The sequence below is a fragment of the Entelurus aequoreus genome, linkage group LG15 (genome assembly GCF_033978785.1).
Source record: "Entelurus aequoreus isolate RoL-2023_Sb linkage group LG15, RoL_Eaeq_v1.1, whole genome shotgun sequence".
Lineage (NCBI taxonomy): Eukaryota > Metazoa > Chordata > Actinopteri > Syngnathiformes > Syngnathidae > Entelurus > Entelurus aequoreus.
Genome location: NC_084745.1, coordinates 24717045 through 24740953, shown reverse-complemented (window position 1 = coordinate 24740953; position 23909 = coordinate 24717045). Strand labels below are relative to the sequence as shown.

At 38.8% G+C, this 23909-nt stretch overlaps 1 protein-coding gene across 3 annotated transcripts in view; it reads right to left on the bottom strand.

Annotated features, from left to right (window-relative positions):
• Positions 1–23909, bottom strand: part of si:dkey-118j18.2 (uncharacterized) — a 32457-nt gene that overhangs the window by 5738 nt on the left and 2810 nt on the right. For 2 of the 3 annotated variants that reach the window (XM_062021103.1, XM_062021104.1), the window contains exons 2-4: positions 20615–20693; positions 20376–20535; positions 16814–16946 (exon numbers count right to left, since the gene is read on the bottom strand). In XM_062021103.1, the coding sequence (XP_061877087.1) occupies positions 16814–16946; positions 20376–20535; positions 20615–20634 (313 nt within the window). In that variant the 5' untranslated portion in view covers positions 20635–20693. The remainder of the gene's footprint in view (positions 1–16813; positions 16947–20375; positions 20536–20614; positions 20694–23909) is intronic. The other variant, XM_062021105.1, reaches the window with a different exon arrangement.

The window sequence follows — 23909 nt, the reverse complement described above, 5'->3', positions numbered from 1 at the left end:
GCCATCCACAAGCTTCTTGCAAGCATCTGGTTGAATTTTTGACCACTCCTCTTGACAAAATTGGTGCAGTTCAGCTAAATTTGTTGGTTTTCTGACATGGACTTGTTTCCTCAGCATTGTCCACATGTTCTCAATGGGGTTTAAGTCAGGACTTTGGGAAGGCCATTCTAAAACCTTAATTCTAGCCTGATTTAGCCATTCCTTAACCACTTTTGACGTGTGTTTGGGGTCATTGTCCTGTTGGAACACCCAACTGCGCCCAAGACCCAACCTCCGGGCTGATGATTTTAGGTTGTCCTGAAAAATTTGGAGGTAATCCTCCTTTTTCATTGTCCCATTTACTCTCTGTAAAGCACCAGTTCCATTGGCAGCAAAACAGAGCATAATACTACCACCACCATGCTTGATGGTAGGCTTAGTGTTCCTGGGATTAAAGGCCTCACCTTTTCTCTTCCAAACATATTGCTGGGTATTGTGGCCAGACAGCTCAATTTTTGTTTCATCTGACCACAGAACTTTCCTCCAGAAGGTCTTTGGGGGCGGTATAGCTCGGTTGGTAGAGCGGCCGTGCCAGTAACTTGAGGGTTGCAGGTTTGATTCCCGCTTCCGCCATCCTAGTCACTGCCGTTGTGTCCTTGGGCAAGACACTTTACCCACCTGCTCCCAGTGCCACCCACACTGGTTTAAATGTAACTTAGATATTGGGTTTCACTATGTAAAAGTGCTTTGAGTCACTAGAGAAAAGGGCTACATAAATATAATTCACAATTCACAATTATCTTTGTCCATGTGATCAGCAGCAAACTTTAGACAAGCTTTAAGGTGTCGCTTCTGGAGCAAGGGCTTCCCTCTTGCATGGTCGCCTCTCAGTCCACGGTGATGCAAAACACGCTTGACTGTGGACACTAACACCTGTGTTGCAGCAGCTTCCAATTCATTGCAGACCAGTTTTTTGGTGGTTCTTGGTTGACTCTCGATCATCTTGACCAACTTTCTCTCAGCAGCAGGTGATAGCTTGTGTTTTCTTCCTGATCGTGGCAGTGACAAAACTCCGCCATGCACTTCATACTTACGAACAATTGTCTGCACAGTTGCTCTTGGGACCTTAAGTTGCTTTGAAATGGCTGCAAGTGACTCTCCTGACTTGTTCAAGTCAATGATTAGTTTTTTCAGATCTGTGCTGAGTTCCTTTGACTTTCCCATTGTCGCGTTTGTGACCGAATCTAATGACTGCATCACATGAGACCCATTCAAATGGGCTCAGAGAAGTCAACAGGTGTCGTCAATCATAGTCACTCACATGAAGTTAAGAGGCCATGCCATGAAGCTAATTTGATTTAATTGTAACTTTTCTACATCACCAAAATTGATTATGTATGTTGCTGTATGTATACTTTTGGCCCAGCAGATTTGGTCACATTTTCAGTAGACCCATAATAAATTCATAAAAGAACCAAACTTCATGAATGTTTTTTGTGAGAAACAAGTATGTGCTCCAATCACTCTATTACAAAAAAATAAGAGTTGTACAAATTATTCGAAACTCAAGACAGCCATGACAATATGTCCTTCACAAGTGTATGTAAACTTTTGACCACGACTATATGTATTAATACCGGTTGTGCGTACTGACATTGAACCTCCTTTATGTGATACACGGTATGATGTTAAGTGTGGTGGTGGCAGCAGATGGCAGTCACACACAAGAGATGCGTGTGGTGCACTGCAGTTATCTGACCAACTGATGTTTTGTTTCACCCTATTATACAAAACCTATTTTTCTTACATATAGGTACCTGCTGGTGTGTGCTTGGGATCTGCATAAGTCCCAAAAATTTGAGATCAAACCATAAAGGCATTGCGGAAATATTTATAAAACAATATTGCTTGCTTTCATACTTCCTCAACAACTGCACAACCGCTGACGTCACCAGTTGAGAAATGTCACCAGGTTGTCCATATATGGTATACATTTACCAAAAGTGCCTGTGTGCTTCCGCCATTGTAGCCCGCGCTGCAGACAATACACTCCTTATTCTCGATCCTCTTGTTGTGGGGCGGACTGGCTCGTACATGCAGATTCATCCTTTGTTGTTACCATTTCTAAGACGAAGTAGCGTATGATTCTATCTTATTCTGTCAGTAGACTTGCTATGGAAGCACTAAAACTACAACAAAATGACAGGGAGAAGACTCAGTCGAAGTGGAGGCACGTAAATAAGACCACCAAAGCCCACCAAAGGGCGCATCCTGAAGAGACAGTCAGAAAGCGGCTTGGAGATGGCCTGTAAAACATAATCTATGCAAAATGTTGACCAAATAATTACTATTACATGTTAAGTAGACCACAAGGAAGTGTTTTAAAAGCAGAAATGAATCATAATATGACCCCTTTAATTTGTCTTATAAGCTGGTGCGCCTTATGTATTAAAATAGACCTGAATAGACCCATTCATCGACAGTGCGCCTTATGTATTAAAATAGACCCATTCATCTACAGTGCACCTTATAATCCGGTGCGTTTTATGTTCCAAAAAATACGGTAGTATTTATTATAGATTCATTGTGGTGGTCCACCACAAATAGATTTGGCGATACCTGTTCGCTCACTCCTTCACAAACACATTATAATGGGACTATCAGTAAATGTAGATTGTTGTTACAACTCTGTACAGTCGGTGGCGGTATGCATCGTTACTCCGCTAATAACAAGCCGCATACGCACTCAGTGTGCCAGAGAATAACCAGACCAGGCTGTTTAGCGAGTAATCAAACACCCATTAGATATTATTTGTCATTTTCATATTTTTATCAAAAAGGCAAACTGCGACAATCTAGTGAACAGACTTTTGAAGAATGACATAATGTGCGTAACACTGTTTTAAATGCCTCCCCTGCCCTTTCTAAAAGTACTCACAGGTAGGGATGGTTACCTTTCACAGTTGAGATCGATACAGTGCCAATTTTCGGTACTTTTGTCTTAAGTGTTAATAAATGGTAATTGTTTAATAATAAAAACTAATTTTGCTGAGCTGATTATGATAACTGTTCTGTCCAGTTGTTATATCTTGTTTTCTTACTACATCATCATGTCTCATTTGAAAGTATTATATCATAGATTTTGTTGCAATTCCAAGACATTAGATGGCAGTAGTGTATGGACTAAGGTGTGTTGCCCAGTCAGGAAGTAGCCTTTGCCGTTAAGTTAAATATATGACAGTCTAGTCTTTTGTTGCGCCCTACAATGTGTTTATACCAGGGGTGTCGAAATCATTTTAGCTCAGGGCCCACATGGAGAAAAATCTATTCCCATGTGGGCAGGACTGGTAAAATCATGGCATAATAACTTAAAAATAACTTCAAAATTGTTTTCTTTGTCTTACTTTAGCTAAATACAGAACCAGCACAATCTGAAAATGTACATATTACAAATAATCTTGACAAAACACTTCAAGTTAGTTGAAAATTCTGAGAAAAAAATTGGTGCAGTAACTACAAAGCCATTAAATTAAACAAAACAATTACCAAAATGACACCATAGCCAAAATCAAGGTAACGTAACTACAAACTTAACCAATGTGAACGTGGACGATTTAAGCATAAAACAAAATAAAACAAACAACGAACGTAAAAACATTCAGGGTGCGCATGGTGCCATCAACCAATCGTGTGCGCTGGACGGAACTCTAACAACTACACAGATGATGGTCACTGATCATGTTGACAAATCTTTGCATCTTACCGTTTTGTTATTTTATTCGTTGAGTGGTTAATTTACAATTAAATAGGGGTGTAACGTACACAAAAATGTCGGTTCGGTACGTACCTCGGTTTAGAGGTCACAGTTCGGTTCATTTTTGGTACAGTAAGAAATCAACAAAATATAAATGTTTTGGTTATTTATTTACCAAATTTGTAAACAATGGCATAACATACATATACACACAGGGTCCATTGCCAGGGTTAATGTGGTCAACATATATAAAATAAAAACTAAATAAGATAAGGTTCAGAATGGTTTCTTAACAAAACCTTTCTACATATGGAGTGCTTTTTTTGATTGATTGATTGAGACTTTTATTAGTAGATTGCACAGTACAGTACATATTCCGTACAATTGACCACTAAATGGTAACACCTCAATAAGTTTTTCAACTTGTGTAAGTCGGGGTCCACGTTAATCAACATTAAACTGCCTCAAGTTGTTGTCAGATTAAATAAAATGACAATCTTCTACATATAAAAAGTGCAACATTAAACAGTTTCAAGTCAACTCAGCCTCAGATTAACCCCCCCCCCCCCAGCCTGGCTAACTTGGCAGTAAGAGGATATATGGGCTCATTGTTCTTCCACCATAGAAGTGGGTCAAAATCTAGTTTTTAATGCAATATGGACTTATATCTGCTGCTATAAAAACATTTGTTATTGCTTTAGCCCTGCCTGACTCGCCGAGGAGAGGCTGCTTGAATGCCGTAAATGATAGTTTTCTCCTCATAATGTAAACAAGCTAAGAATACAAACTGGAAGGCTGTTCTTTACTCGGAAACATAATTGCCATTGTTTTAAAATTAAATTATCTGAACATTTAACACATTATGACTTATAAAAAATAGATTGGTATGATCATAACAATAATGCTTTGTGTAATATTGAAATGAGCCTTTTAAGTTTAAGTATTGGGTCTATATTTCTTCTATAAACATTTCCCCAAACTTCAAAACAATATTACATATGGAAAAATAAATGAATAATATAACATGTGCAGACATTTCTTATTCAGCATGTGTTAACTTTATACCGAATAGCAATGGATTGGGATATTTTTCTTTAATATGTTCAATATGTGGCTTCCAACATATTTATGATCAATTATTATTCTCAAGAAGTTAGTTCATATACTCTGTCAAGTTACTCTTTCTGGTAAAGATTTAGTCTTATTAATTTCTACATATTGAGATCTATTACTTAAAATAACTACTTAACAACTGTTGTGAAACACTTTCTAATTTATGGGAGTATTGGGATAGGATTGAGGAAGATGTCTGCTGTGGTGGTGGTTAGTTTGGAAATCAATTTAATAAAAGTAAGTTTAAGTCAGGTAACTTTAAAGTGCAGTCGGACATTTTTAGTTTGGAGTAATTTATATTTTTATTTAGACATTGCAGTACACCATACTTCTGGATGTTGAGCTAGAAGAGGATAATGGCATAGCAGAATAAAGTTAGAGTTAAAGTTGGGGTGCCGGTGATTGTCACACACACACTGGGTGTGGTGGAATTTGTCCTCTGCATTTGGCCCATCCCCGTGATCGCCCCTGGGAGGTGGGGGGAGCAGTGGGCAGCAGCGGTGCCGCGCCCGGGAATCATTTTTGGTGATTTGGCTCCAAAATTTTTTATAGTCTTTGGTATGACTCGGCCGGGGTTTTGAACTTGCGACCTGACGATCTCAGGGCGGACACTCTAACCACTAGGCCACTGAGATGAAAGAGGCAAACCAAATCTCAACAGCTTTCAGTTAGCTATAGATTTTGAGAGTATAATGCGAATAACTATAACTTTACAACTGTTTGGTGTGAATAGTGTTGAATAATAATTACAAATAACAGCCTACATTAATAATTAGAATAAGAGCCGATATATAAAGTGTTAAAAAGAGGAGAAGTGTGATTAGGCCTGGCGCTTAGAGCATGGCCTTGTGTGTTTGTTGTGACTAGGTTGGATAACCAGTCGGAGACAGGCAAGGCAAGGCGGGGCAGCTTTGTTTGTGTGGCGTTTTTCATGCAACAAAGTGAAATGAAAGAAAATAAAAGCAAAATTAAAATGCAGACAATAAAAATAAACACAGTGCAGACGTTAAAAGATTAAAAGATTTAGCTGAAAGATAAGGAGAAATGTGAATAAAAAAACATTCTTTTGTTTTGGAGAATATCACGCACAGCGGGAGGTCAGAGTGCAAGCATGAAAGCTTGCTCGCGGCTACTGATAGACAAATGATAGTTTAAATTAAGTTATAGATAATCTTTAAGTGAATTAAAAGGGTACTTAAATACACATGAAGTAGTACGTATAATCTTTGAATTAGGGTTATTGATTAGCATTTAATGGGATAGTTAAGACTGTAATTTTAAAACGTGATATGCAAAATTGAACTAACCGAGAGGATATGAAAATGATGGGTGTACATGTTTTGAGTTCCAAATTCTGGAGGAAAAAACCACAACAAAACGTAAAACCATACAGACGGACTTGGGTGGTAGCCACGGTTGTGCTAGGTCAAGCGAGGGTGGAAAGGATATGCAGCAGGGGGACTGCCAATCTGAACAAGACAAGCTCCAAAGTTGTAGCCAGAACATGCTCACAAAAAATACAGGTGTGACAGCAGGACGAACAGCAGGATACAAACAGACCCCTGCTGGACATAAGTGTCAACGGACAATGTTCAACACAATCTTTGAAGCATTCCTTTGTGGTCAACCTGCACACACCTTGTAATGACCTGCTTACGAACTGTGCCCTGACAATTCAATACCGCACAGAAGGAACTTCCTGATGTTGCCTGACAGCACGACATCAGCTGACAACTACTGGGGACGCCTCCCAGGAACGAATGGAGGACGGGGACTGCTCTAACTGTCCTAGCACTGGCTGACTGAGGTGCGTCCGTGTGTCCTGCCACCCAAACCGCCAAAGTGTATGATCACCAATTAGACGACTCATAATAGGAGCCTTTTGACTCTTATATATGGTGGGACTCAAGGTATGGCCGCTCATGTGAACTATCCTTACAACAATTAGAATGGTATAAGATGGACAACTAATGACCCACATTGTTCCTTTGCTCTCTGTCCTGCCTACGAAACCAAACATTTAGGTCAAATGATAAAACAGGGCGTAGCTGCCGCTGATTGAACCGATACGCAAATACCACATTTTCAATGATTTCGGTTGTCTGTTAAAAACATAGGCTTCAAAGAGCTAGCAGCTACACAACAGCTGAGCTAAAACAAAATTTAAGCATATCAAATAATTGTAGTTGCTTATTACATACACAAAGTCGCAGAGAGACAGAAGTCTGTAGAAAGTATTCAGTAACAAACGTGTCCGCATTATTAAATGTTCTACCACAGGAAACATACTGAACAAATACAGCAGTTACTGTCAGACTCTAATCCGGATTACCGTGTCTATCAGAGACATGGTTAAAACCCACAACAACTTTCGTTCTAATTAATGTCCCGGGGGACAAGATTACAGAAAAGACAGATCGAGTGACAAAGGGGGGAGGAATTATGATTTATGAAAGGGAAAACATTAAAAGTAGATCAATTTGAGTATGTTGAAATTAAAATCACATTTTCCTCAGAAATGTATTTCAAGGTAATTGTAGTATACCGACCGACCACAGATAAAGACATTTTTCTTGATTCATTTTCAGACATCCTCAAACAGCATAGTATGAAAGAAGTAACGTCATGGGGGACGTTAATCTGGACTGGTTAAATAAAACACGTAGAAAGAAACTTAAGGATATTATAAACGGCTTCTACATGATACAAATGATAAGCAGCCCTACTAGAATTACAATTGGATGACAAAAATCAAAGAGAACATCTGTAAATACACGAATACAAAACCAGAAAGAAGAGTGCTAAAATAAAAATACCATTGGATTCTAATAAAGACATGAGGACTCAGCTCTCATAAGAGCAATTATAACAGGTCTAAATACAGATCGTATGATTTAAAAGTTTGGAGGAACAAAGTTACAATGTTTATGCGGAAGTCTAAGGCTGACTTTCACTTAGAATTAATCAAAGCTGCAAAAGGGAACATTAGAAAGTTATGGAAAACCAGATACAAACTTACGGAAAGAGAGCAAACAAGAAACAACACTATAACATTAAATATCAATGGCGCTACTATTGCAGACAGTCTGGACATAAGTAATAATTTTAATGAACATTTCATCCAGTCTGTACAAACCCTGAATAAAAAGTCCCTCAAAATCAGTGCAAATAATTGTCATTTATTCAGGATGGACTAATTTTAGAATTAACAAATGAAACAAAGTTAAACAAAATCTTCACTGCATTATCAGACTCACGATCTAGAGATATATATATGGGTTGGACACTATCTTCTTAAAAACATATAAGGATTGTATTATTGCTCGTATAACAACGATTGATAAATACATCAATAACGGAAAACACTTTCCCTACCACGTCGAGAAACTGCTACTATGATTAAATCCATAAAGCAGGAAATAAAGAAGACCAGAACATGTACAGACCAATTAGCCTTCTCCACGTTATAAAAAAAGGAATAGAACATTTGAAGTTAAAAGGTGGCTTTGGAGCAATCAAGGCTGCTCACACGGTCACTAAGATGGGCATTATGTTGACACATCAATTTAATGAGTATTATATTTATCCATGAGAGCATTTTTGTTGTAAATTTTGAGGTATGGCTGTTAAAATCTTGGTTGTTGTTACGAATGATGACAGATGTGAACAAGAGCAGGTATTGTCTTTGTGTGATGATGTAAATAAGGTGTGGTTGTATTGTATATTAAGAATGTGTCCATGAAGGGGCATTTTAGGACTTCTCTTAATCTGATTACATGCTACAGTATGATTATTTTTTGATTAATTATTGATTATTATGAATGTATATATTTATTATGATTAATTAGTGTCATAATTTTATTGCTTGATTTTTGGATCCCTTTAATTTAGGTAGCCAGGGACTACAGATGGAAAGTAGCTATTTAGATATAATCTGGTACAGAACATATCTGTTTCTGAACTTAATGTTTCTGTGCATTGTCCCATCATAGATAGACTAAATTAAATACAAATATTTAGTGAATTATTGAGGCCACAATAATTCACTAGGTGTTGTAAAATATCAAAGTACTATTGCAAAAGCGAACAGTGACCTCAAACATGACCTGTCCTCCGCCTCTGTTCTTGCTGCACTTGACTATCAGCTGCCTTTTCTTTTTCTTGGATGTTTCTGAAACTACTACTACTACCACTACTACTACTACTATTACTATTACTACGACTAACACTGTCCCTGTGAGAGGGACCGAGGGGGGAGGTGAGTTTGGATTGGGTCAAGTTTGAGCGTGTTGAGGTTTTATTTAATCGATATGATCAATCCGGTACAAGGATAAAGGAACGTAATGATTTAGATTGACAATTGCAGTGGTTGGCGGAAGCAACCCCAACCTCAAAGGAGGGTGCCAATTCAGTAATTAAATGTTTTGTGAATTATCTAATATCCCGACATGGTTTCCCCAAAAAGATTAGGTCAAACAACGGCACCTAATTTAAGAAAACAGGTTAATCTTTTTCAGTCACAAGATCAGCACTTCTCAGGACCAGCAGCTTCCTAGGAAGGTGGAAAGACCATGAGACCAAAATGGTAAGTTTGCAAAATGTAGAATTTGTGTGCCAGTTCCTCTGTGCAGATTTGAGGATGAAAGCAGCCACTCCAGATTCCCTTGCACTCGCTAAGAGGGGCACGGTCAAAGCCAATCCAGGACCAACACCTGATACCTGACTGGAAGGAACCGAGAGGAGAGACAACACCTTGCCAGCGATGACGAGAACAACTAAGGTTGCCAGCCAATGTGTCCACCAGGACTCCAGCAGCTGTGGAAAGAAGTGTCGGGAGTGCCGAAGCAGCGAGGAGGCCTGAAGCAAGCCGAGGGCCTGGACCATAGCCCCCACAGCTCCAACTCTACCTGAGTTTTCCCCAAAGCGGCCAGCGCGCACATGCCATTGCACAGTCTGCCCAATGGACTGAACCACACCCCAAGAAGAGACAGAGACAGACTGTTTGAGTGGATCTCTTTCTTCACCAAGGCAGCCAAAAGCCCAACGAGGTGTCGGCAGGCCATCAGCCTGAGGCACCAACGAGCCATCTATACGAGCACTAATCGAACATGGACTCATACGAAATTCAGTTGTGTGTTCAAAATCAATTGATAATTAACAATATTGGTAACTACATTCATTGCAAATGCCGGGAAAAATATTTTTGCAAATGTCTTACAGTCATAAGTCTATATACATTCATCTATTTATGTTCAATGATGTTCATGATCAAAGTATTTGTTATTCCTTTACTGAATCAAAGGGTAGGCCACTAATTGTGTTCTGTGAGATGGTTTTACTGCAGGCTGGTAACAGCGATCGCTCTGAAGGAGGGTCATAGACGGAATTTTTGCCTCGTATAAAAACATTGAGGTTTTTGCCTCTATCTGTGGTAGAGATTTAACTTAGTGGTCTACATCAGAAATTGTTTTGGTCCAGGGTCTTAAGACCCTGGACCATGTATGTAGTAGAATTTCTGACCTTTGACCTATATTGCATGTCTAATAAGAATGTACGCTCATTTAATTTCTCTTCTATTCTGTGCCAGTGGGACAAAACTGAATATTAAAGGCCTACTGAAATGAATTTTTTTTATTTAAACGGGGATAGCAGATCTATTCTATGTGTCATACTTGATCATTTCGCGATATTGCCATATTTTTGCTGAAAGGATTTAGTATAGAACAACGACGATAAAGATTGCAACTTTTGGTATCTGATAAAAAAAAGGCTTGCACCTACCGGAAGTAGCGTGACGTAGTCAGTTGAACATATACGCAAAGTTCCCTATTGTTTACAATGATGGCCGCATGAAGTGAGAGAGATTCGGACCGAGAAAGCGACAATTTCCCCATTAATTTGAGCGAGGATGAAAGATTTGTGGATGAGTAAAGTGCAAGTGAAGGACTAGTGGGGAGTTGAAGCTATTCAGATAGGGAAGATGCTGTGAGAGCCGGGGGTGACCTGATATTCAGCTGGGAATGACTACAACAGTAAATAAACACAAGACATATATATACTCTATTAGCCACAACACAACCAGGCTTATATTTAATATGCCACAAATTAATCCTGCATAAAAACACCTGCGTGTTTGTTATGCTAGCTCCTAGCTCCTCTGCTAGCTCCTAGCTCCATAGAACACGCCAATACAATTCAAACACCTGATCAACACACACAATCACTCAGCCCAAAACACCGTTTACCTAACCCAAGGTTCATAAAGCTTATATATTTTTAAAAAGTTACGTACGTGACGCGCACATACGGTCAAGTTATCGAATGTTTAGCAGCCAAGGCTGCATACTCACGGTACCTGATATTCAGCTGGGAATGACTACAACAGTAAATAAACACAAGACATATATATACTCTATTAGCCACAACACAACCAGGCTTATATTTAATATGCCACAAATTAATCCTGCATAATAACACCTGCGTGTTTGTTATGCTAGCTCCTAGCTCCTCTGCTAGCTCCTAGCTCCATAGAACACGCCAATACAATTCAAACACCTGATCAACACACACAATCACTCAGCCCAAAAGACCGTTCACCTAACCCAAGGTTCATAAAGCTTATATATTTTTAAAAAGTTACGTACGTGACGCGCACGTACGGTACGGTACGTGTTATGCTAGCTCCTAGCTCCTCTGCTAGCTCCTAGCTCCATAGAACACGCCAATACAATTCAAACACATGATCAACACACACAATCACTCAGCCCAAAAGACCGTTCACCTAACCCAAGGTTCATAAAGCTTATCTATTTTAAAAAAGTTACGTACATACGCAAAAAAAAGCCAAAGCTGCATACTCACAGTAGCACGTCTGCGTCTTTGTCATCCAAATCAAAGTAATCCTGGTAAGAGTCTGTGTTGTCCCAGTTCTCTACAGGCGTCTGTGTATCCAAATCAAAAGTCCTCCTGGTTAGAGTCTCTGTTATCCGAGTTCTTCCATCTTGACTGCATCTTTCGGGAATGTAAACAAAGAAGCGCCGGCTGTGTACTGTTGTGGCTGACTACGTTCGAAAAATACGTCCATTTCGCACCGACAACTTTCTTCTTTGCTTGCTCAGCTTCCTTCTCCATAATGCAATGAACATGATTGAAACAGATTCACGAACACAGATGTCCAGAATACTGTGGAATTATGAAATGAAAACAGAGCTTTTTCGTATCGGCTTCAATGTGGAAGGCATACCCGTGTTCGCCGGGCTACGTCACACGCATACGTCATCCTCAGAGGCGTTTCGAACCGGAAGTTTAGCGGCAAATTTAAAATGTCACTTTATAAGTTAACCCGGCCGTATTGGCATGTGTTATAATGTTAAGATTTCATCATTGATATATAAACTATCAGACTGCGTGGTCGGTAGTAGTGGGTTTCAGTAGGCCTTTAAGTCGTGCCAACCTGTCTACAGAATGTGTTGACTGTCTAAAGGATTCGAGTTGTCATGGAACAGATAGGGAAAACAAAAAGACATTGACGCACTAGATAAAAAACAATGACGCACAAGAGACATATAAAAAATGGCAGAAGACCGGAACTCGACAGTGATTTTGGCTTGTGTGTGTCTTGTTTACTCCGGAGTAACATGTGGTCTGTCTGCACGGCCAACTTAATTCAACCTGCACTTCTGATAATGGGTAAATAAATGTGTTGTACTAAACTACTTTTGTTGCCTGCTTAAGCTTCGGACAATCCACTACACGGTAGCATGAGTGCGGGGAGTGGCTAGTGTTTTGTTGGATTGGCTGTGTGCAAGACCTCAATAAAGCCACGATTTGCAACTAATCGCCGGACTCGTCATTTCAGAATCAGAATCAGAATCAGAATAGTTTTTATTGCCATTGTTTGAGAACGGGTTCACAAACTAGGAATTTTTCTTGGTGCAATCGTGCAACATAAAACACATATAACACAGTTTTGGTAATAACAAGAGCTCTAACTGAGCTATCAGATCTTGTTATAGACTTAGAAAGGAATTCAAAGGAGCTACTGTTAGGAGTTATTGTTCATGTGCCTGATGGCCGAGGGGAAACAACTGTTCAGGTGGCGGGAGGTGTGAGTCTGGATGGACCGTAGTCTCCTGCCTGAGGAGAGAGGGGAGAATAGTTTGTGTCCAGGGTGAGAAGAGTCAGTTGTGATCCGACCCACACGTCTCCTGGTCCTGGAGGAGAACAGGTCCTTGAGGGATGGGAGCTTGCAGCCAATCACCTTCTCAGCAGCACGTACGATGCGCTGCAGTCGATGCTTATCCTGGACTGTGGCGCCGGGGAACCACACGTTGATGGAGGAGGTGAGGATGGACTCGATGATGGCTGAGTAAAACTGCACCAGCATCTTGGTCGGCACCTTAAGTTTCCTCAGCTGCCGCAGGAAGTACATCCTCTGCTGGGCCTTCTTGATGATTATCTTGATTACTTGATTTACCCTGGAGTCTGGAGCTGTGGAGACCCACTTCCGGGTAGAGTGAAGGGTGTTGCCCCCGAGAATACATCGGCCCTGGAGGAGTGTCTCCCCTGCGCTCCTCGACTACGGTCTGGGAGACGGAAGCAGGAAAGGTGCAACACATGTTTGACATGTTGTTTAGAAGCAGCTGCTGAACAATGTCGGCAAACCTCCGTCCTCCATTGTTGTATCGCGCAGCCAAAGTGTTCCCAAACGGGAGATCTTAACGAGGCAGAAGGGTCTTCCAGCTCTGGCTTTTACATGTTGTCCTAGCCCGGTCGCTGCTAGCATGTGTACTCATTCGGTACACCTCCGAACCGAACCGAAACCCCCGTACCGAAACGGTTCAATACAAATACACGTACCGTTACACCCCTACAATTAGAGAAGGTATTGTGCGTCGATATTGCATCAATCTGGCGCCATCAGCTGCCAGCCACAACAGGAGCAGCTGATTGCTTGCACCTGCACTGATTGGAGTAGCGGCAACCAAACCAGAGGGTGCTTACTGTCAGCTGACACGTCATCTTTAAAAAGTGTCATGTGTGACGTGGGTTACACTTGAATTGCTGTACCAACATCCAGTGGACACATTTAGAACAGCAGTTTCTTTCATTGAAAAATTGCAGCTCATTTTTATACTAGCGGGCCGTGGGCCGGGTTAAACCCCAACATTTGAAACCCTGTGTTTACATTGTAAGTATTGCATTTCTTACACACCAGCTGTTTTATTGTCACAATTAACTCAGTTGTAGTAGTCATGACCAAATTTGAAGAAATTACCATGTAAAATTGCTAATGCTAATAGCATGTCTATGGCAAAGCCAATGTAAATTAGCATTGCGTTAGCGCATTTTGAAAAGTTGAGCCTTACTTTATGTCTGAGCGTTTTTTTTAAATCAGGCATACTGGTTTTATTGGCCTGGAAAATTTAAATATTACTTAGAGGCCGCAGTAAGTGCTGCTTGAGTGATTGTTTCCCCGCCATGTTTAAGTCTGCAACTAGACGTGACGTAACGTGAGTGACAGGAAGAAAAGCTCTGACTGCATGTATGAACGAATAGAAACGACTCAGTCTGGTTATAATAATCAATTTGGTCGATACAATTAAAATTTTGCTATATTGATTTGCAAGGCATATTACGGATTGCCGCCCCCGGCAATCTTATGCATGCAGCAGCAGTGTCACACTGTGCTAACATTAGCTAGCTGATGCCATGGAGAAAAGAACAGAATCTTATATTTGTGTCAGTGCAGTAATAATGCTCACTCGATTGCATCAGTCATTGATACTAAATTTAAAAATACTCTGATGCCATTTAAAAAAACTTCAAAAGTGAAGCTCTATTTGCAAAAACCAGAAGTCGACTTTTGTGGTTCAACCTAATGTTGACATTTGTCACCCACATGATGTGAGCAGTGAGAAGTGAAGAGAGCTAAGTGAAGATGGTGGAAAAGTACCAACATAGCGTGACATCTCATAAAAAGTGAGTGAACCTTGAACGGAAGATCAGCAACAACCACAATGTATCCCACTGAATGACTAAACATGCATGTGATGTGGCTACAATAAGTTACAATTTTTATGTATTGAAATGTGCAGCCTTCTTCTTTGCATACCACCGCTGTCCAAAATAAAATATCCTTTTCTATGTCATCTCTTTGGATTTTTGTGTGGAATATGTGAATGCAGACTTTGGCCCATTTTGAGTTGTTTTTAAATAAAATGTAAACATGTAAGAAAAGCATTTCTATGAATCAGGCAAAATCCAAAAACGAGTGGATGTGAACTCTTGTTTGGATATATATTTTTTTTATGAAGGACATACTTCAACATTACCAATTTTTTTAAAACCGGATAAATAATGTATCCTCTATTTAACATGCACAAATCCTCCATTTGATTATTTTACATGGTCATATATTGAACTCCTTTTAACTATTAAGACATTAGATTGCAGGTTTACTAATATACTGTAAGTAGCTCTTATTTTGTCCTCTTATGTTGACTGTACTGTATTTCAGTATATATTCAATATACCCTATTTTTCGGACTATAAGTCGCGTTTTTTTTCATAGTTTGGCCGGGGGTGCGACTTATACTCAGGAGCGACTTATGTGTGAAATTATTAACACATTACCGTAAAATATCAAATAATATTATTTAGTTCATTCACGTAAGAGACTAGACGTATAAGATTTCATCGGATTTAGCGATTAGGAGTGACAGATTGTTTGGTAAACGTATGGCATGTTCTATATGTTATAGTTATTTGAATGACTCTTACCATAGTATGTTACGTTAACATACAAGGCACGTTATCAGTTGGTTATTTATGCGTCATATAACATACACTTATTCAGCCTGTTGTTCACTATTCTTTATTTATTTTAAATTGCCTTTCAAATGTCTATTCTTGGTGTTGGGTTTTATCAAATAAATTTCCCCAAAAAATGTGACTTATACTTCAGTGCGAGTTATATATGTTTTTTTCCTTCTTTATTATGCATTTTCGGCCGGTGCGATTTATACTCCGGAGCGACTTATACTCCGGAGCGACTTATACTCCGAAAAATACGGTATGTAGTATATTCAGGGCTGTATGCTTAGCTTTTTCACTAGTAGCACCGGTGTTACTAAATGAAAAAAATCAGTGGCACAAACATTTTTTGTAGCACAGAAAAAAATTAGTAGCAATATGAAACATCTTAACTATCATAAATGTCATTATTAACACTCAAACAATGTACACATCTGCACTCATACATATAAACACAATGCTATCATAAGGCCTACTGTAACACCCAATGAAACACAGGAAACATCCCAAACCCGTGCTCGCACGCCGCTAACACGAGTGTAGGGCTGAGCAATATGGACCAAAACTCATATTCCGATATAATTTGGCCCATAAACTAACCCATGAATGGAAATATTTGTTGACGTAACTAAATATCTCCACCTTGCCTTGATTTAAAATTTTAGGGATTGATGGGGATCCCAAATACACAAAAACAGGTACCAACAAGTAAAAAAAGTAGGTTTGCATAACAGGATCCCAACTTAGGTGATTTAGTATAAGAAAAAAGAAAAAGCCTTAAAAATAATATAAGAAAAGTCAAATATAATCTTCAAGCACACCTGTGAAGTGCTTACCTTAGGTGACTACCTGAAATACTTAAAGCTCATCGAGAGAATGCAAAGAGTGCGTGTGTGTGTGTTGAGGCTAGAACCAATTATTCATGTTTACATTGATTCTTATGGGAAATCTGCTTCACTATACACATTTTTCAGGGTGCGAACCATGTTCAAGAACCAATTAAGCTTGTAAATCTAGTTTCCACTGTATATTAATTTTTTTTTTAAACCTTTTGTACAAGCCATATACATTATTATTAAATGTGCCAAGTGACATACATGAGACAACTACAGGTAGTTTTTAAGCATGAGGTGACGACTGTGGGTGGTCTACCTCCAGAGACAGCATCATATGGTGGTGGCATGTCCAGGTGGGAGAAGGATGGAGCAGGTGGCAGAGGTGTGGAGGGCTCTTCTACTGACAGGTCATCTGGCACACCATACCAGCTCGGCCAGAGCGAAGCTTGCTGCAGAGGGAGGGAAATTAATTACATATTCCCATACGAGTGTGTGTGTGTAATAGTAAGAATAAGTACACTGATGACAGAGGGAGTACCGTGGCTGGTTTTACTGCACACATCTTGCTGTTTATAATACTGCTTCAGGGATAAAATGTGCAAACATCACAATGAAGTACAAACAGCTACTATGTACTACACTTTTGTAGTGTAAAACAAGATGGCTATGCTCAGTATGCACTGCTTTGTTGACGTAATTTCCCTTGATACAAATACCGTAAAGTATGCAAAACATGGCGCACCGTCGGATGCAACTAGTGCAATGATAACCAAAAGTGGGCCGTGGTAAAGGGGGACTGCACTTTTTGGAATTGTGCCTATCGTTCACAGTCATTATGAGAGACAAAAACACACACGCCTTTTTTTTTTTAGGATTTTAAAGACGATTAAAAAAACGCTTGAAAGATGCGGCTAATGCGAGTCAACGTTGTAGCCTTCAAAGCCCTCTAAAATAACTTCAAAACCCTCCATCAAACATCTTACATACACACTGCAAATATATATATATATATGATGTAGTAAAAGACACGTTCATAACAATATGTAATATGTTCAATATTTACTGTATTTTGGTCATTTTAATCAATGCAGAGACTGATTTCTTCAGCGCATTGATTTCCGTTTCCACAGCAGCGCACGTCCGACTTTCGTAAAAAAACGCCAAGTGTGTTCTAATCATGGCAGAATTGATAACACAACGAAGACAACTATTTTCGGACAAATGAGAATTCACGATCGTATCTTTTTTAAGCTGAATATACTGAGGATGACCTGCTGCTTAAAGGAGCGCGCACGAAGAAAGGGCGAGACGTAGGAGCAGACGGAAGCCGAGCAAGTGAGGTGAAAGTGACGACGCAATAAATGTGGAACTTGAAGCCAAGCTATTTCGACATAAATGGAATGCTTACCCAACTAAACTGGAACAAATGTCCCCAGCCAGCTGGACCAAACAACTATCCATCGAGTAAGTCACACTTTAATATTAAACACAATAGACGCAGCACGTCATGCGTGTTATTGAAACTACAGTACATACGCTGTCTGGCTAGATGTGCACAAACAAAACATGAAATGTGGGCTAATACTTTTCAGAGACTGTAATATGATTGTTCATGTTTTTTCAGTCAGTACAGATTGGTATCCTATCGCATTGTTGTGCATTACAAACTCAAACGGGTTTCGTGTTGTTGTAGAAGCTTGCTTATCTCTAGCCGTAGTTAGCTTTTACGGCAAATACCGTAGCACTTCGATGTGTTACTGCGCTAGAAAAAAGAGTTCCTCAGTGTTCGCTCTTACAATAACAATGTTGCTACAGCTTGGTTAGTATAGAGGTTACAGAACGTAAATCAAGTATTGGTGACGTTTTTTTAATGTATTTTTAAAGTGATTTAGAGGTAGAATGGATTGCTCCCATTAACTGCATTGCGAGCCACCAAGAACGAGCCAATTTGTACATGTTAGACTGCAAACATTTTTTAAACTTTTGTCTTCTTGTCGCTCTTAAGGATTGTGATTACGATAGACCAAATAAAAAAAATAAAAAGTGCAGTTCCTCTTTTAGACCAAACAGGAAATGACTTAAATTAGTCCTGCACATGACAGCAGAGTGTTGAAATGAAGGCTTAAATATTTATCTTAAAATTATTTTACACTATTACAATGAAACATTAAATGCAATCTGACTGCGCCTCTGTTGGCTGAGGCCAGTGATTGACAAGCAATTCCACACATTCATTTGACGACTTTGACAAACTTAAAGAGCGGGGGTGTACGTAATGTTGCTGTGGATATGTGTACATGCAAAGCAGAGAGGTGCAGCTCTCGCAAAGAGAGATGTGGTTTATTTTGTTACCGGTGGCAAACAACACCGCTGTAATTTCAGTTGCTTTATTTGACTTGCTCTTACACCCGACTTCCCTTCCATTAGAAAAGCCACTTTAGTCTTAATTCAAAGATATATTTCAAGGAGCCTTGAATATTAGCCAATATCGATATTAAATATCAGCACAAATCATTCATACTTCTAATATTGTGCAGTGTGTTTGATCAAGTGAAATTAGTCAGAGAACAATGGTATGTATGAAAAAACACAAACCTATTTATTATCAACCGTCTGCCATGGACTTATGCTGTCTTTAAATTAAAAGTGGAGTGGTATTTGTTTTAGTGACACCTAGTGGCCTTAATAATTCATAATTAAGCTCATTACGTAGGAAATTAAATGATGCAGACACGTTTGTTACTGGATATGTTCTAAAACGTGTCTGCCTTGGAGACTTTGTATATGTAAGAAAAAGTCAATTATATATATATGATATTTGTTCATTTTGACAAATGTGCCGTTTTAGACTGCAATATTGTTCAATTAAGGACACTTATTACGTAGGTCTGGCCTGTTGTGTAGCTGCTAGATCCGAGTAGCCTACATTTTGTTTACCTTTTGTAACTTCACTAAAATACAAGAAAAGACCAACCCTGGTGCTTATTGTCGAGCTTTGCATGTGTAACGCACTGCAAGACTGCTTGTATCCGAGCACCTATATAAGTATTTATAGTATTAATCAGGGATGTCCGATAATGGCTTTTTGCCGATATCCGATATGCCGATATTGTCCAACTCTTTAATTACCAATACCGATATCAACCGATACCGATATCAACCGATATATACAGTCGTGGAATTAACACATTATTATGCCTAATTTGGACAACCAGGTATGGTGAAGATAAGGTACTTTTTAAAAAAATTAATCAAATAAAATAAGATAAATAAATTAAAAACATTTTCTTGAATAAAAAAGAAAGTAAAACAATATAAAAACAGTTACATAGAAACTAGTAATTAATGAACATTTGTAAAATTAACTGTTAAAGGTTAGTATTATTAGTGAACCAGCAGCACGCACAATCATGTGTGCTTACGGACTGTATCCCTTGCAGACTGTATTGATATATATTGATATATAATGTAGGAACCAGAATATTAATAACAGAAAGAAACAACCCTTTTGTGTGAATGAGTGTGAATGAGTGTAAATGGGGGAGGGTTTTTTTTTGGGTTGGTGCACTAATTGTAAGTGTATCTTGTGTTTTTTATGTGGATTTAATAAAAAAATTAAAAAATAATAATAATAATTTTTTTTAAAAAACGATACTGATAATAAAAAAACTGATACCGATAATTTCAGATATTACATTTTAACGCATTTATCGGCCGATAATATCGGCAGACCAATATTATCGGACATCTCTAGTATTAATATATATTTTAGATGGAAGCCGATATAATTTGATACCTGTATTATATAGGGCCGATATCAATATTGGAATGGGCCAATCCTAAAAAAAACATACAACGCAATGTTTTGAACAACTTACACTCTGTCTCTCGCACACCTGATGGAGGTAGGCTCTCCCGCCAACGATGACTATCTGGGCATTGCGGGGGTTGCTCAGGTACGATGCCAGCTGTCTCTGTCTTGAGCGATACCAGCACACGTAGAAGAAGATCTTAATGATGATAAACACGATGACAACTCTGTAAAAGAGAGTAAGTGTAGGTGGCCTTGTTGTAATTGTTTTGTAATTTTGAAGTATTGCTGAGAAGTTATACTCACATATACCAGTACAGTTCCATTTTGATGGGGTTTCCTTCACAGGGCAGAAGCTCTCATATTTGAGGAACAAATGTGATCCCTTAATGAAAATGCAACACATTCAGATGACTTTAGAAGCGTCCTTAACGTGACAATGTGTCAGTTACAGTACAAACAAAAAACTGTAAATGTTTAATTGGGAATTGTATGATGTGTGTGGATTCAAAGTTTACGTGGCAAAGGCTACAGACTTTGCAAAAATCTGAATTTGACCGACATTACGATTTTATAAATCGTAAAAACAATTACTTTTACGGCCAAAAATAGAGATAGACCGATATGCTATTTTCAGGGTTGAAACCGTTCTTAGTAGTCAATTAGTAGGCCGATGACTGGTATTTGGAGTCGATGTCCATTTGCAGTGAAGTTAGCTAAACATGACTAGTAGTTTATGTCAGTTAGCATCTGGACAAGGCTTTAGGTTCTTTTATTAGGAAAGGTTAGACCAGTAGCGACATATTGTTTCATGATGCACTAATGCTGTGGTTAATTTAGCACCAAAAAACATCAGGGGATTTCACAAACACCTTTATTACGTGTGTCTAATGATTCCGGTCAGAAGAGCATCAACATTAGCATTTCTAAATATGGAAAATCTCATGGAAAAAATTATTTTGCAGATGAAAACCAAACTTAGCAGCACGGTGGAGCAGTGGTTAGCGCTCTTGCCTCATAGCGAGAATGTCCTGGGTTCAGTTATAAGCTCAGGGTTTTTCTGGGTGGAGTTTGCATGTTCTCCCTGTGACTGCGTGGGTTCTCTCCGGGTACTCCTACTTCCTCCCACTTCCAAAGACATGCACACAGGAATAAGCTGGCTGGCAAAACTAAATTGACCCTAATGTGTGAATATAAGTTTAAATCAGTAAGTTTAAAGTTTAAATTAGTTTAATTTCTCAAATAGTTTGGCTCGAAATAAGCACCCTACAATTTACATGGAAACAACTTAATCCGATCGTGTTCGGTTTTTGAAAAGTCGGACTAACACACTTGAATTATGAAATTAAAAAACAGATCTCTCGAGTTAGTGTGTGCCGCCAGAGGGGACCCTTCGTATCGCACATATGCCAGTCTCAACTCTGAAGCAGATACCATTAAAAAAACAAACATAACAATTGTAATGAAGATGCAACTGTTTATTTGCTTCACAAATTAAAAGAACAGAAGATTTTCAAGTGCATTTTTGATGGGAGAAAAAAAAAGAAGAGATTTTAAGTAGGTAGGGTAATGTAGAATGCTGGCTTACGTCGGACTCCCGAACAAAATATAAATGAGAGGAAAGAGAATCAAGAAGGTATATTAAAGGCGAATAATACAGCGTACACAAACTTTGTCACACTGCATTTGTGCACTCCAAACTGATTCACAATAACTCCGTATTCCACACAACAGCCAAGATAGTCCAGAACTATATAGCAACCTTAATCTGGAATAGTATCGATCGGGGCACAAACTGTCTTTTCCTTCGGATTTAAAAGTCCTTCCATCAATCCACAGAATTAGGCAGGGCTGGAATTTAACCATGGCAACCGCAGCAACTGCCGCGACCGCCTTCGTCATTTGTCGTAATGCCCTAAAAAATTGACCAACATCGGCGGCAAGAACATGCCGTGACCGCCCTTGACTTTTTCCTTTTTTACTTGTTAATGGACGAGGAATGTAACAGCAAACCGTATATAGATAATTTGCGATAAAATTCCAGACGGTTAGTTACACCGTCTAATTTTTTAATTACCGAAACCCCGTCATTAATTAATGCATTTCAGGCAACACGAAGTCAGGCGCATGCGCACTATCGTCATTTGGCTTGATAATCATGGCGGACTAAAGACACAGACTTTGCTCCGGAGATTTCCCCTCAGAGTAAACGGAACCAAGCACTTGGTTTAACGTCATTTTGCCTTGCTTCCTGGCATCCGTTTAAGGTCGCACTGCCCTGTTTAGATGGAGACAGGTGTGGACAATATTGGAGACAGACGCACTTGCCTCACATTAAAAGTGTACAGCAAAGGAGAAAACTATTTGATGTTGCTTTTATTTTCTCAATACAGCGTTCATCAGCTGCTGTGACTGAGTTAATGACGTGAGGAAACATGCAGCAGGTGATGTGTTGTGAACATTGTCACAACTTGTTTATAAAGTATTTAGTTTTTTTATTGGGATGTTCACTTGTCTTTTATTTAACTGCAAACTGTATCAGTGTTCAAATAACATCAATACTGGCAATGTTTTGTCATCTCATTGAATTGAACACAGGCTGTGAAGATTGTGTATTCAATGTGAGAGGTATCACTCTTTATTTTTGCTGGCCAAACTGTTGTACTCATAGGAGGAATTGGAGAAGAACAAAGCTTGTTTATTTGACTTTATCTTCATTAGCCAAACTGCTTTGTGTTTCATTTTGATTTTAAAAAGTAAACACCAGGTTTTTTTCTTTTTTTTTACATTACTTGTGTTTTTTCATGTCACAAAGGTATCACTTCAAAAACCATTCATGTGACATAGCACGTTGTTAATGTGTTATTGTGTATAGTTAATTCCTATACGATATATTTCTGCTCAAACTCTTAATGGATCTGTCCCGATATAGCATCTACATGTACATATAAATGTACATAATTTAAAAAAAATAATAGAAAAAAGAGATGAAGGCATCATATAATGACAAGAAGCTGACAAGTTGATATTATTAAAGAATACAAAAAATAATATTTGTCTTTAGATACCGGTATATGGATAACATTTATCTATAGTCTTTTTTTATTAGACATTACAAATGACATGATGGTATTACGTTCACACCCCAACACTGCTTTACCTAACAATCAGTAGTCATGATTTCAATATTGATATCAATAATCTTAATTATTACTTTGGCCATAATTGGTAGCCCTAGATCTCATACATGAATACTATTTTTAGCTATATGGACAAAAAGTGCAGTTACGTCTTATGGCCATCAGGTGTTATCTTTAGGCCTCAAATTTTAACTTTTTAAGGTCAAATAAAGTGTTGCCTTAAAGGAGGGCTCATATTTTAGGGCACCAAGGCAAGTTGGAAGAGCACCAAGGCAAACATTATTTTCTTTCGAGGCAGGGGCTCCAAAGTGCATATATATACATATACATTTATCTGAAAAAAAAATGGGCATAGTGTTCCCTTACGCCGGCCTACCCGGCCGGTCTAGGGGACATGTGCCTGACCTAAATTCACCTAACACCTGACGTCCTTCCAGACCCTGATGCAAATAGTGTATCTC